The 15,413-nt window shown below is 41.8% G+C and overlaps 2 long non-coding RNA genes and 1 gene segment (V, D, J or C); all 3 read right to left on the bottom strand.

The window, feature by feature from the left end:
* Positions 1 to 6,668: 6,668 nt before the first annotated feature.
* Positions 6,669 to 7,230, bottom strand: LOC120743027 (the record flags this gene model as incomplete). The annotated part of the segment is given in 2 exon segments: positions 6,669 to 6,973; positions 7,059 to 7,230. Coding segments are annotated over 2 exon segments (351 nt in total), but the record flags the coding sequence as incomplete, so codon positions are not given.
* Positions 7,231 to 8,909: 1,679 nt separating this feature from the next.
* LOC120743025 lies at positions 8,910 to 12,665 on the bottom strand. Its single transcript, XR_005698024.1, has 3 exons — positions 12,377 to 12,665; positions 9,168 to 9,377; positions 8,910 to 9,082 (listed from the first exon to the last, which is right to left on the bottom strand). It is a non-coding gene; the product is annotated as an uncharacterized LOC120743025 (long non-coding RNA).
* A 442-nt stretch (positions 12,666 to 13,107) lies between these two features.
* On the bottom strand, positions 13,108 to 14,689 carry LOC120743024. Its single transcript, XR_005698023.1, has 3 exons — positions 14,577 to 14,689; positions 14,379 to 14,425; positions 13,108 to 14,295 (listed from the first exon to the last, which is right to left on the bottom strand). It is a non-coding gene; the product is annotated as an uncharacterized LOC120743024 (long non-coding RNA).
* Positions 14,690 to 15,413: the final 724 nt, after the last annotated feature.

Raw genomic sequence — 15,413 nt, forward strand, 5'->3', positions numbered from 1 at the left:
AGCACAGTAGTACACAGCAGAGTCAGTCACTGCAGAAGAGGAGATCTGAAGACTCATTTTTGTTTCTTCCTTTCTGACTCCAACAGAGAGTCTGGAGCTGCTGGGAGGTGTTACTATTTTTCCCGACTCCAAATGAGAGATCAGGAACTCAGGTGCTTTTCCTGGATGTTGTCGATACCAGAAGAAATAATCAGCAGCACCTTTGGTGTACGTGCAGGTCAGAGTAACTGTGCTGCCCTCTACACTGGACTCTTCATCTTTGACTGGAGTGAGCTGATCACATGTGACACCTGAAGGAAGAGAGAACGTTTTTCAATCAATAATTGACGTTAATGAATCATTTGAGTTGAACATAGTTTCCTGTGTAGGTGAGCAGACCTGTGAGAGTGAGAAGAATCAGAGGAAACACACAGTGATGTAATGACAGCATGTTGAGGAACATAAAGTTTGTTTTGTGTTGAACTCTGTTGAATGTGGAGGTTTTTCTCTCTTCTATAGTTCAGTAACAGCTCAGCTCCTCCCTGAATCTCTGCTCCTCCTCTCTGCTCTCAGTCACTCCTCCTCCTGTGCTTCACACACTTTATAACCAAAGTTATTTAAGGTGGTCTTTAATTGTTTTACAGGGCAAAATATTACAAACTAAAGGAAATATCATGAAGTCAGTGGTCCATGTAGAGGAGGTTGGTTGTTGATTTTGAAGCTGGTTTCTTTTGATATTTTTAGAGTAGGTCTTTCTTCATAGGTTCAGGTCTGCAGAGGTCACAGACACTCGAGCTTCTCTCTGATAATGTGATAGTCTGAGTCTGTGACCTCAGGACCTGATGTCTTCTGTTTGGTTGAACTTCTGCATAAATATCTTGTAGAGGCAAAAGTGAGGCTTTAAACTACTGATTAACCTGATGGACGTTAATTGCTCACATCTGATGAATCCTCCTTTAATTTTCTTCATAAATGATGATAAGTTATAAAAACATTCTGACTTGATACTTTCCATTTTCAGTAGATGAAGTCATCCATTAGATAAGAACCATGTAAGCTCCCTCAGAGTCACAATATTCACATCATAAAGTTTCACACTGAGGAATCACACAATGTTCACACTCTCTCTTTTATTTGCTTATTTACTTGTTGATATTCAAATACAAGAAAACATCGACATGATAAAAATATAATAATAATAACAATTATTGTTATTATTATTACTCTTGGTGTTCGCTCTTATACGGTAGAGTATCAGAGTATCACTTCCTGTTCCTGCTCAAACACAGTGGTGTTTCTGAGTAGCTTATCAATTTAATTAAAAACTTTTAAATACATTCTTTTTTCATAGTATAATAAGTATAATAAGAGTAGGCGGTGCTACTCTTTATATATACATGTATATGTATATGTATGCATATGTATATATATATGTATGTATGTATTAGGGGTGCAACGATACATAAAATTCACGGTTCGGTTCGATACTTTGGTGTCACGGTTCAATATTTTTTCGATACAAAAGATGTTCATGCCTTTTTAATTTATCATTTATTAAAATTATAAATATATATTTTAACTCAAAAGTACAGTTTTTTAATTTAATGTTGCTGAAACAACAAAGTAATTTAAAAAATCTATCTGATTGTCACAGTATGGCGAGAGCAGACTGTAGGTGTTGGCAAAAGGACCCAAACGCAACTCCAAAAACTGAACGTGGCGTAGATTTAACAGAAAACAAGCCGTTTATTGAGGCCAGCAAAAAAGGTGTACAAACAGAAGGACACAGGTGAAAACTAAACCATAACCTAAACTGGGTGAACTAAAGCTAAACATGAAAAAACCTTAAACGTGGTGAACTGACACAGAATGCTGAAGTGAGGGTATGGATGAGCAGACGACCTGACAAGGAATGACTGAAAGCACGCGGACTAAATACACACAGGAGGGTAATGAGGGAAGTGGGAGCACATGGGGAACACAGGTGACACTGATAATCATAACGAGACAGGGCGGGATGAACATAACATGACGTATACAGGCGCGGGAGTCACAAAGTAAAACAGGAAGTACACGGGGGTTCAGACAGGAGGGGAGAGAGAGAGCACAGGAAGAACATAGACATAACGGGCAGGGGAAACATGGAATAAACACAAAGAGAGACGAGGGCTCATAAATACACAGAGGGGCACACAGGGGGTAAGAGTCACGAAGGGAAAACACTTGGGAACAACACACCAGGACAACTCAGGAAACATGGCCTAAATAAGGAACGAAATACAAAAATACAAGAAACTAAGAATACTGGGACCACATGGCCCAGGACCATGACACTGATGGAGAAATCCCTCATCTTTGGAAAAGAGAGTTTATTACAGAGAAATGGCTCTTTCCAAAATAAAAGCTATACTATCCGCTTCTTCTGGGCTATATTCTCAGCAGCATATTAAACATATCAGGTCCCCATAAGGAGAATCCTGTGCTAACGGCTGTCTAAATGACTCGGGTAAAGTTTGTAGCATGCATGCTTGTTGTTTTTGTCTGCTTCCACTTGTCTTTGCACTAGGATGATGTCGGCGTAAATGTGCAGTCATATTCGTTGTGTTCCCACTAGTGCTGTCAGCGTTAATCTGAAATGACGTTAACGCCACAACACGGCAAATCTCCGTTAACGAGCTACCGCCGATCGTCCTGTGCGTGGGGCTGGACGGCCAACACATTAACAAGCTAACTGCGCTAACACACTAGTTCCCACCCATGTAATTGAGCATTGCGTGGCACATCCAACATACTGTTTTACTTTTGTCCATGACGCGCTTACCTTCAGGGTCATACGTCACATGAAAACCAAAATAGTTCCAAAGGCCAGATCTGAATAGAGATTGACAGACCACGTGACTTTTGCGCATTGCATGCCGGGAACTAATGGCAAAACAATCCAAGTATCGCATCAAATGCAAGCATTTGCAGCACCGCAAAATGTTCATTCTCCGGTTCCAATACCTTCTTGCTTTTTCTTTGCCCCCCAAAAAAGTTATGTACAAAACGAAAGAGAACAATGCCGGTCCGTACAAAGACAGACTTGATGAAAAGGCAAAGAAAAGATACGAGGGAAAAAATCAAACCAGTGAAAGGGTCAGACCCTTACGAGCACACAGAGGGACAAAATACGTTAGCTTGCTGCCCAACTTTCACCACGCTCATATTTATAATCATACGGTTCTTGGAGTGAGTGCATACACTCATGAAGTTTAGTAACTTCAGGTCACTGCAACAAGCCCAGGTACAGTTTACCGACGGATGGGTGCAGGACCTTGAAACGCACCGCGTAGAACGAAAGACCATCGTACGAACAAAGGTAAGTTTACCAGTCTCACAAATCTCCGTTATAAATACACATTCGTTAACCGTTTATTAATAGGACCTTTGAGCTCAACGGTAATTAATTAGTAGTGGAAATAATTTCTGGTAGCATCACAGAAATGTAGCAGTGACAATAATACTGTATGCTGTAATCGTACTGGACAATTAGTGATACAAAACAACTGTTTTACCCTGTGAATAAAAGTATATGTTTTTGTCAATGTACCATAATAACAGAAGCGAAACACAATATTGTGTCAGGACAATTCACTATTTATGCACAATAAACAAAGGAGCATAGCGCGACAATTTCTGTTCAGCGCCAGACTTGCTTGTAACCTATATCACCAATTATGTTAAGAAAAATGACGCATTAACTACAACAGCAGACTGACCTGTGTGGAAATGCTTGGAGCAGACTAACCTGTGAGCTGGAGTGTTCTGGGACGTTATATTTGGTATATCCAGACCATCCGTCGGCTCTTTTTACTTCGGAAACATGGCTCGAACAATTTCTCTTCAACGACGTAATCCGATAACAACTGATCTCTTTACCCGTCAGCTTCCCGTGGCTGTCATGCGACCGACTATTGCAGTTAATAATACAACAGCTTCTTGCCATTTTTTTTGTTTCTTTTTATCGCTGTGTGACTGATTTCAATTGAAAGCCTGGGTGCGCTAGTACCGCTTGCCACTGGAGTAAGTTCTCGACCGTCTCACACTTCTGTTTAATCAGTTTTCTGTTTAACGTTTATTCAGCTGTGTGAAAATCCCGGCGGAACCCACCCGAGGGATTAATAAAGTTTTATTTAATCTAATAATCTAATAACTTTAATCTCAGCCAAACTGATTTACTCCGGAACAAATAAAACACAGAAAAAAGGCAAACAATTAAATTTTTAAGTTATCCGAGTGACTTATATATCATGTTTAACCTGAATAGTGAAAGAGCGGGGGTCTGAAAACGATGAAGCCGGGAGTTTGCTGCTCTCGCCGGCTCGAGTGACCATTGAACCCCCCGGCTTGCTATCGAGCGGGTGGGTAACAGACGTCTCCGAAAACGTCGGCACACTTTTGCAAATATACGATGTCTTGATAAACCAAGAAGATATTTGAAGTTTACACAGCTACTTTCTCACCTGAAAATATGGTAAAAGTTTATTTTGTGAAAGATTAATAAGAGTAATTTTAAAACTTAGTAGCGGCCGCCATTGCTGGCAGCTGAAATTTGGCTGGGCCGCACTATGAATTCTGGGATATGGTGGGCCACGAAGGACACACCCGACCCATCCTTCAAATTCGGGGAAATGAAGGACGCATTTGAAGGAGTCGACGCATTGGGACAGCCTTCGTTGCCTGGCTGTGACGTAATCGGCCTTCAAATGCGGCCTCCAGAGGATGCAGCCGACGTTTTGGGACACAGCTTCTATGAGGGTGGGGGAGGTTCAATTTGCCATGTTGCAACGAGCTTAGCTTCTGTCTTGCTAGCTTGCACTGCGCTCAGTGGATCTGCGCTCGACAGTGCAGCCTAGGTGGAGTAGTCGAACGCAGATCCACTGAGCTCTCAACACAGACAGCATCGTCAGAAGAAAAGTTGATAAAATAAATGAAAAATTTTGTATTGTTCGATACATATGCGTACCGAACCGAAAGCACTGTATCGAACGGTTCAATGTCGATACGAGTATCGTTGCACCCCTAATATATACATATATATATATAGATATATATATTTATATATCTATATATATATATATATGTATATATGTATAAAGCTCTGACTTGTATTATGAGTATGTGGTCTGGTAGCTACAAAGTTTTTTGCAGCTATGTTTTTTTTTTTAAATGAAGCCAATGTGCTTTAAAATAAACATTTCAAACTATTTACAGAACAATCAGCTGTTCTGCATCAAATCTGATGCCACACAAATTATTTGTGCCGCTCCAAAAACTAATTTCTGTCCACTATGAGATGAAGGAGAACAACAGCCTGATACCTGCAGGCCTGACAGCAGCAGATGTATCACTGCTGTAACACCTGTAACACTCAGCAGTCGCCTCATTGTTCTGACACACACAACAACACTATTGACTACACTACACACTAACTACACACTAACTACACACTAACTAAACACTAACTACACAAGATTTGCGCTAAACGACGCAAATCTCTCACATCTCAAACACGCCGTCACTCCTAAAACTTCCTCCCTTCCTAAACAACTAAATGCCATGTTGCCATATAATTTTTTGATTGGTCCACATGGTACATTTTTCCACCAATAGGAAAGGGCGGGGTTTTTTGGTGTTGTCTTTGCTCACAGGCTTTCGAGCGTTTTCCTTATAAAACGCCGTCTTTACCGTTTCTTCCTGCAGTAAATATAAACAACGACAGTATTCAGGAAGAAAAACAAACATTGCAGATATTTTATCATAACTCTGGTTTTACGTGGCCGATCAACACAATTTAAAAACTGCTATAAAGTCCACACTTTTCCCGTCAGTTGTTCCGTCTGTCCTGCTCACATCTCCAATGGTTGTACACGTTGTCATTAATGTGGCTTCACTCCACATCAGCCGCTTTGCTAAAACACTGGTACCGGCACATAAGGACGCTGTCATAGCCTGTCAGCGACGTTGATTAGCTGCATATATACGAATGTGAATCGCATCATTGGCTGGACTGTGGGATAAGGTGGCATCGTTCTGATCCCATACAGGAGCAGCCAGTCACTGACTAACACTGCAGAACAGAATTGTTGAAGTTTTAATTTCAATTTCAATTCAGGTTAGATTTTTTTCTGTACGCAGAGACGTGCCAGCAGTGCGCAATTGTGCACGTGCGCAGCTTAGAGGGAACATTGGTGAGAAGTGAACCACCATCGTAGCACTGGATAACACAAAGTAGTGCACGGCTCTGATGACTGCAGCTGTGTTTAATCATGGAAGACACATCAGCACAGTCCCAGAAAACACAGCAACTACATGAGAGGCGTCGACACATTTGTAGTGTAAAAGTGTTTTTCAGAGGGTCCAGAGACACAGCAAAATAATATCTATAATATCAAACTTTCATAAAACAATTCTTCATATTATACATAATGTGAGAAACACAGGAAACATCAAACAACAGCACAGTAATAAAATGTAACATAACGAGTTATAGATGAGACTTTGTTTAATCATAAGAACAGAGAATTCAGACCTACAGGTGACAGTTTAACAGTGTGTGGCTCCCTCTAGTGGATGTTGTGGAGTATTCTGTTGTCTTTGCTCCAAAGGTTTTTGTACAGAGTTTTGCTGTTTCCTGTCACTGTGGGCCGCAGAGCACAGTAGTACACAGCAGAGTCAGACAGCTGAAGCTTCTGGATCTTCAGAGGAACTGATCTGATGCTGGAATCCAGTGTGGATGAAAATCTCTCCTTGAACTCGTCTGCTGTGTTTCCTTGATCCCCACTAACACGACTCAGGATGAATTTGGGGCTGTTGTTTCCATCCTGTTTGTACCAGAAGAGATTATTACTTGTTGTACTGCTGTTATACTGACAGCCAAGTGTCACTGTGCCTCCTGCAGCAGCAGTCTCTTCTCCTTTTGCTTGCAGCACGTTGTCTTTTTGTGCTCTGCATTCTGTAAAACACCAACAAACAGTATCAGTGTGCTGTTAAAGAATCACGTCAATGTTGATATCAAAGAAACAGAGTTGTGTTCATACCGAGGCACATAGCAGCCAGCAGCACTGAGATGAACAGAGGCGTCATATCTGCAGTGTAGAGTAACTGTGAGCTACAGCAAGTATAAAGAAGCTGTGATCTCTCTGTTTAGTCTTCATCAACACTAAGTTGGTGGATTAGAAGGAGGAGCCTGATCACAGTGACAGGACTCATTCACAGCGCTGTGTTATTCCCCCTGCTGACAGCTTCACACTCAGCACGTCTTTCTGCTGCTTTCAGTGGATATTTGCTCCTATTGCAGGAAGCAGGTTTAACAGACTGAACTGTGAGTCGAGAAACAAGCACAGGATAAATAAAGAGCAGAGGCTCCGTTTTAATCCAGGGAACCAAAGAATATGAATGTGTGTCAGTGTGGACCATGATGTTCATCTTTAAAAACTGAAGAAGAGAAAACAGTAGAAAAATCTTCTTGTATCTGAATCAGTAGGAAATGAGACATTGTTGGTCTTTGCAGGTTAAAGTGAAGCTTTGAGACTTAAAGTGACTTCAGACTGAACTTCAACAACATGTGAAATGGATCTGATACCATCAATGATGGCGCTGCTTTAAATGTCCAATCAGAACAACAGAGGAGAAACTGTACCTATGACATCATCGAGAAAAAACACAAAGACGTGATTCTTATAAAAAAGTGAAGGAAAAGTTTAAACCATGCAGGAGAAAATGTGAGAATAACAAAGTAAATCTTTCAGCTGTAAAACATCATTAATGCACCAACAATGTTGGGAGTTTATTACTAGTTACTGTATTTGACTTCTGATGCTTTTTACACACATCATCACTAAATAAGGAATAAAATGTCTTCATGTCTGAACGTTCCTGCAGTTGGTTTGTGGTTGATGTGGATTTGCTGCTCATGTGAATCCTCCCACAGTGTTTCATTAGCAGCTGTAACCACAGTGACTCTGATAAAACAGGAATTAGCAGAATCCATCTGATATGAAGCTGTGCTTTGAATACCACTTCCCTCCTCTTTGAAGAGTAGTCAGATATCTGTGTTCAGGTTTTTGTACAGCCTCTTCTACACTTTGTATCACTGTGTTTCTAGAGCACAGTAGTAGAGAGCTGTGTCTGCCAGGGTTAGGGCTGTTATGCGCAGAGTAGTTGATGTATCTGTTGTTGTGGACTGATATCGATTATCAGGAATATATTGAGTTGTCTCTCGTTCCCTCCTTTCCAGAGTATAAACTGAGGAGCCTGAAGGTCAGAATGATGTCTGTACCAGTGTAGGCTTGGGTAACTTGCACTTGTCTCATAGCTACATGTGAGTGTGACAGATTCTCCTTCTGTTTTAGTGACTTTAGTTTGTTGAGGAGTGATTGAGTCTCCAGCTGTTAGTCCTGGAAAAAGAAAGAAGAAAAGTAGTGAAATGCAGTCTGTATATCTGCTTAATGCAGCAGCTTCAACTAAACTTTAATCCCTGTTCTTAAACTCACCTATAATGTGAGATAGAAGCAAAAAGAGGTGCAGCAACATGTCTTTGGAGTTATTGAAGCCAGACAGACAGCACATGAACAATGTTCTTCCACTGCAGCTCTGTCTCTGTCTCTGATCTTTACTGCTTCATTTCTCTGTTGTCTTTGTCATCAGTCCAATGACACAAGAATCAGAGGTTTAACAGTGTGTGGCTCCCTCTAGTGGATGTTGTGGAGTATTCTGTTGTCTTTGCTCCAAAGGTTTTTGTACAGAGTTTTGCTGTTTCCTGTCACTGTGGGCCTCACAGCACAGTAGTACACAGCAGAGTCAGACACTGCAGCAGAGGAGATCTGAAGGTTCAGACCATTTCTGTCATCGACCATTCTGACAGAAAGTTTGGAATTTGTTGTGTTTTGTGTTCCCAAGTTAAAGGTCAGGAACTCTGGTGGTTTTCCAGGATATTGTCGATACCAGTAGAACTGATCACTTCCAGCTGCTTGTCTGGAGTATCTGTAGGACAGAGTAGCTGTGCTGCCTTCCAAACTGGACTCTTCAGCTTTGCTGGCAGTGAGTTGTTGACAGCTGACACCTAAAGAAACAGAAATCTGTAAATATTATACAAAGAAATCGTGAAGAATAATTAAAATATTAGGATGAAGTTTTTTCACATGTACCTGTTAGAATCATGATGATTAACAGAGAAGTTTCATAACAGCCCAACAACAACATGTTGGACTGAATCTTCTGTGTTGAATGTGGAGGTTTCTCTGTCTCGTCTGCTCTTCAGTCGCAGCTCAGCTCCTCCCTGAATCTGTGTCTCCTCTGGTTTTTATTTCCTGATCAAATCTTGTCACAATGAGACTTTTCTGTGTTCTAACACTCACCTATGCAGTGAGAGAAAAGTACAAACAGGTAAAGGAACATGTTTCAGGTGCTGAAGTCACACAGCAGATGAACAAAGTTCAGCAGAATGAAAAGACTAAGCAGCCTCTCTGCTGCACAGCCTTCTCCTCAACATCAGGCTGGAGTTCTGCAGAAGAGACCATCTCATTGGCTGAATTCAGCATCAGTGGGTGGAGCCAGACAGAAACCTGTTAAGGGTCTTTATGAACAGCGAAACATCTGCTGGTGTTAAAAGAAACTAAAGAGGTGCAGTTACAAGTACAAGTACATCCAGACAGTGACTTTTACGGCTGGCTTCACCACATCAGTGTCTGCACAAGTTTCCCGTTCAGACTGTAAAGTTTGGGGAGGAGAGGATTCCCTGGAATCATCAGTGACAGTGAATTCACTGATAACTACACAATTATTTGACAGCAGGGAAAAAAGCATATCTGAACCTGTGTTTATGTTCAGCTGTGATAGTTGTAGCAGTCAGACAGTGAGTGAGAGAGACAATCTGCTGTGTACTTAGAAGCCATTTTTTCTGCTTCTGTTCTGATTCTGAGTTAATTTGGGTTGAACCCAGGACTGTATCGGCGTTGGCTGAATAGCAGTGGTGTTCACCTCGCGGTGTCAGAACACACAGGACGCACAAATAAGGTTATTCCGTCTTTACTGTGATTCTGTAGCTTAACAGCGCAGCACAGCAGCACAGTAATGCAACCGCAGGCTTACAGAGGATGTACAAGAACTCGTAGGTGGGGGGGGCTGTTAGCTGTTAGCTAACAAGAGCAGAACATATACAAAATACTGAATATAATAAACATTTAAGTCATGAATTAAGATTCATGAGCTTTCTTCCAGTCTGACCAGAACTACAAATGGAAATTCCGATATGAAGATCTCCATGCACTACTCAGAAAACCTTACAGTCCATGACATTAATTGCCAATACACCCAACAACACAAAACAGCCAATCAACCAAAGCAGTTGCCCCATGATCGTAAGGTCAGGGGTTCGAATCCTCTGAACGGCTACCCTGAGATACCCCTGAGCAAGGTACCATCCCCACACAGTGCTCCCCGGGCGCTGCACTGGTGTCTGCCCACTGCTTCACTGAGTGAATTTCCCCACGGGGATCAATGCAAAGTGTGCATTATTATTATTGTGTACAACATTAGCAGCATGAACTAGCCACACAGTTGAACAGGCCAATACACATTGCACTTCTACATCCACTAAATGCCTAAAAGACTAAAGCTGTCCTTTCCAGGCAGGGCTCCACGTCCACTCAGTTCTTTAGCAACGCGCACGACTCACACCGTGTGTCGACATCCCCTGCTGAGTCAGTCCGCTCAAACTCTGATCCCTGGAACATGTGTTCAATAGTGCACCTGTGCCCTCTCGCCACAAGGGGGCTCCCACACACAGTTGACAGCCTTTCCAACACAGAGGACAGATTCTGTAAAATATCGGCTGCACATGATCTTGGGTCTGATTATTGTAGGGTCTACCTCACAATATAAAGCACCTTGAGGGGACTGTTGTTGGGATTTGGTGCGATTAATAAAACTGAAGTGAGTGTTTGAACTTTTAAGGTTGTTCAACATTCGTAGTTCTGTTTTGGATTTGGGAACATTTAGTTGTTTATTATAATGCAGTCTTAAGGCTTTACATTACATATTTTGACTTTTTGTATCTGTGTTGGTAGGCAGGTTGGACTCAAATATATGATTTGTAAAGTTCATTGGAGGCGTATAGTGCTCCAGGGACTCCAGGGAGGAAAGGAGTCCACACAACACTCTCTCAACTCAGGGTTTGTCTTACCACACACCTGGGAAGATCGAAACCAGGAGTCTACACAGAAGAAACACACAGCAAATATCTTGAAGCATCAGAAGCAGCACAAACACTGAGCAGGAGGAGCCAGGGCTTCACTAATTCAACAGTCCAGTGAAGAATGACAGCCAGCTCAATTCTGCATTTGAGATCATCGGAGACACGTGGGTCAGGTCAGAGGCAGCAAGCTGAGATGAGGCCCACTCAGGAACACAAACAACAACAAAGGAACACAAACAACAACAAAGGAACACAGACAGAGGAGAGAGAGAAAACTAAAGTCCAGAGACAGACAGCAAACAAACCGAGAAATCAGCCGGAGACGACAGAGACCATCACATTTGGCTTTTAATTCAATGTAGGTTTAATAAGTTTTTAGATTGAGTTTAATCATTTCAGTTTAGTTTGCAATGTTTAAGAATATTTATTTTTAACTGTCATTGTCTACTTTAGTCTTTATTAATTATTATTGCCTGGATGGCAAACGTCACATAAAGCCTCATAAAGCCTCATAAAGCCTCATCCAAAACTTCTGGATGGATGCAAACTGCATTTCGTTGCCCTGTACCTGTGCATGTGCAATGACAATAACGTTGAATTCTATTCTATTCTATTCTATTCTATTCTATAAAGCCTCATAAAGCACATTCTGAACGTTTTGATCAAATTCACAAATATTTAAACTACGGGGATTTCCACCGTTAATCTTTCTTTTTTCCAAGTTCACAAAATAATTTCAGGTCTAGTTTTTATTTTTGTTTTAGTTAACCAAAAGGCTTTTCACATGCAGATTATATTAGTTCACTATAATAGCCGTGATATATACACAGTAAAGGTGTTCCTCAAAAATGCACTGTAAGTGTAAGAAGTGGACACGAGTGATGACGAGCAGGTCCAGATGCTTCTAAACACGGAAAGAAAGAAAGGAACATTTTGGCTTCATCTCAGGAGAAAGTAGCGCTGACTGAACTGGTTGTTGCTACTGCAGTGGTCTGAATGCTCCCATCTGTTAATCTACAGCAAAAATCACGACATTTCAAACGTGATCCAAATAAATTAGTTAATCCTGTGAAATTACACTGTCAGAGTGAAGGGCTGCATTAAAATAGCTGACTCTGAAAAATATTTGTAACACAAAGTATTTGCAGTAATTTTGTTCACCTGGTTCAGAGTTTAATTTGTTCCCTTTCCAAGCGTGTCCTCTCGTGTCAGCTCCCCTAGTTAAAGGTTCTGACGTCCTGACGGTTGCTGGTCTAGTTTTACCTTCTGTCTCATTGCTTCTGATGATCCTCACCTGCGTCTTGTTACACTCTTGTTTCTCCTGATGCCTCTGACCCTCGGGTGTTTAAATAGTGCTGTTTATTCCTCAGTGTCTGTGTCAGTCTATGTTGACCTACCATCATGTGTTCCCTGGTTGACTGGAGATGAGTTTTCTGGAGTTTGTCTGTTGCTGCCTTCTTAGTCAGCAGTCTTATTTGCACCGGTCACCCAGGTCACCACTATCACCGCTGCCACCCAGCATTCAAGCTGTGACGCTGGTGCCCAGCTTGTAAGAGCTCCTGTTATTCGGCATTCCAGACAGTTCCATGAATAAACCAGCTTCATCACTGGTGTGGTTGTGGTCGACCTTACAATATAAAGCACCTTGAGGCGGCTGTTGTTGTGATTTGGTGCTGTGTAAATAAAGTTGAATTCAATTTAAACATTATGATGAATTTCTCATCTAAAGCTCTCATTGAAAGGCTCCAGGTGAGGAAAAACGTGGTTGTTGTATCAGTGATTTTAAAATACTCGAAGCAGAAGAAACACACTTCACACAAAGCACATCGTAAAGAAACTGAATATCAATATATATTTAGTCTCTATCACACAAAGAACATTGTCAAGCAGGAATTTCTCTTTCTGATCAGCAGTGCAAAATATTTTCTCAGCCCCATGTCAGAAGAGCTTTGGTGCAGAGGTCAGCACCGTTACCTCACAGCAACAAAGTCCCGAGTCCAACTTCACCTTCATGTGTGGAGTTTGTATGTTCTCAGCTTGTTTGTTTGGATTCTCTCTGGGTGCTCCAGCTTCCTCTCACAGTCCAAAGACATGCAGTTAGTGGAATGAAGTTAATGTCAGCCCTGTCTCAGATTGGTGACCTGTCCAGGTTGGACCCTGGCTCACACTCTACGGTTGCTGGAAGCTTCAATCTTCAACGGATTGAAATTAAGAAGGAATCATTTAGAGGAGTTTAAAACATTAAATCATTGAATCCATGAATCTGAAAGTGTTTTTGAGTGCAAGATGCAGACTGAAAGGTCTATTTAGCAGTGCTTCTCAGAGTTTTATACTGAACTAAGCACAGACTCACTGAAGAATTATGAAACCAAGCTTCAAATCCAGGATAGAGGTTGTTTGCAGTGTCAGAGGAAAAGCTGTGCCAGCAGGACGGTCCACATACACTGCTACTCTGTTGGAGGAGAGCAGTGCACATGGACCGGCTTCATTATTCTCACTGAAGAATTATGAGACCAGACTCCAAATCCAGGATACAGAGGTTCAGTGAATGTGGTGTTGAAGGTGTGGAGGTGGATCAGAGAGTCCAAGAAGATATTGTAGAAGGACAGCGTGCCGGCAGGATGGTCCACATACACTGCTACTCTGTTGGAGACAACGTCTTTGGGGATGAAGGTTTCTGTGTTATTGTGCAAGACAGAGTAAGAGTAAGAGCAGTCCAGGCTCCAGGACTGACTGTTCAGTCCAAACAAGCAGTCATCACTGTGTCCTCTCCGTTTGATTCCTTTGTAGCTCACTGCTATAGAAACATATCCACTCCACTCAACCTCCCAGTAACAAGGACCAGTCAGCCCGTCTGTGCACAGCAGCTGAGGGCGGTCAAATCTCTCTGGATGATCAGGATATGGCTGCTGTGCATTCAAACGCATCACCTCTCTGTTGCTGTCAGACAGGTGGATCCATTTGTATACTGTGTTTGGGTCGATTGTGAGTTGATAGGAATCTGATAGAGAGAACAAATAAATCCAGCTGCAGTTATTGATCGATCATCTATTCGTTGATCGGCTCTTTGATGGTGACTCCTGATCAGAGATATGAATGAGCGACACAGTAGTTTAAAGACGGTTGGATTTGTTTCCAAGAATCATCATAAAATCAAACGTACACTTCTTCAGATCCGAGCTCACCCGTCGGACGCCATCGGGCTCCACCCTGCAGGGAGAGGAGGGGTCAAACCAGCACAGTTGTTGGCAACATGCTAACATGGACATCATCACTCATACTGTCACAGAGGGAAGACTTCATGTAGCTCTTACGTCTGCATAAAACAAAGAACAGGCTGAGTGAAGGGATCTGTTCATACCTGTTTAGAGACTCCTTTCCTGCAGACCACTGCTTCACTTCTTCAGGTGCATCTTGAATCAGAATTGCTCTTTTAAAATCAAATATTACAATTTTCACAACACCTACATGTTTTGTTTTTTGAATGAAACAGAACAAAAGTAGGAAGTCAAAGTGTTTTTTCCTCATATCAGTTGAGTGGAAGCAGTAAAACCACCGAGAGACTTTGATGTGCTGACATTCGTCCTCTGCTTGTCATGGTCATTTTTAGTCTACATAAACTACTGAAGAAGATTGATGGATTCAACGCATCCATCAGAATATAAATATGTGTGCATGTTAGATAGAAAGCTCTATATAGAAAAGGTGAATGAGGCACGTTGTGTTGAGTTAAATAAGAACCAGTCCATTTACTGTTTATTCGATCTAAGCAGCTTTGGAAGACGGCGACTGGACCTCATTAAGCTTTTTGAAGAGGTTTCTCCTTTGGTGTTTAAACTCTAGTGGGAGTTGTCCACTTAAGAGGATCATTAGCACACTATTGATCATGTGCCTCATCATAAGATCCAAGTTATAAAAAAAGGTGTGGGTCATCAGCAGAGCTTTTGGATGAAACTATGGTGAAACCTTGCCTCACTCTATCATGACCCATTGAGACGCAAGATGTGAGTAGGGGTTGAGGTGCCTGGGAAGACTCAACATAACTGGAGCACGGATGGTACAGTTGTTGACAGCTGGGTGTTGTCGATCAGGGCGAACTTCACAAACAATGAAACACAACACAAGGAAAACACGGGTGAGCCATGCAACGGCTTCCAGAGCTGGAACTCTGAGTGAAGCCCTGTGGGATCTCCTCTCA

The sequence above is a fragment of the Simochromis diagramma genome, unplaced genomic scaffold (genome assembly GCF_900408965.1).
Source record: "Simochromis diagramma unplaced genomic scaffold, fSimDia1.1 OVJJ01000011.1, whole genome shotgun sequence".
Taxonomy (NCBI): domain Eukaryota; kingdom Metazoa; phylum Chordata; class Actinopteri; order Cichliformes; family Cichlidae; genus Simochromis; species Simochromis diagramma.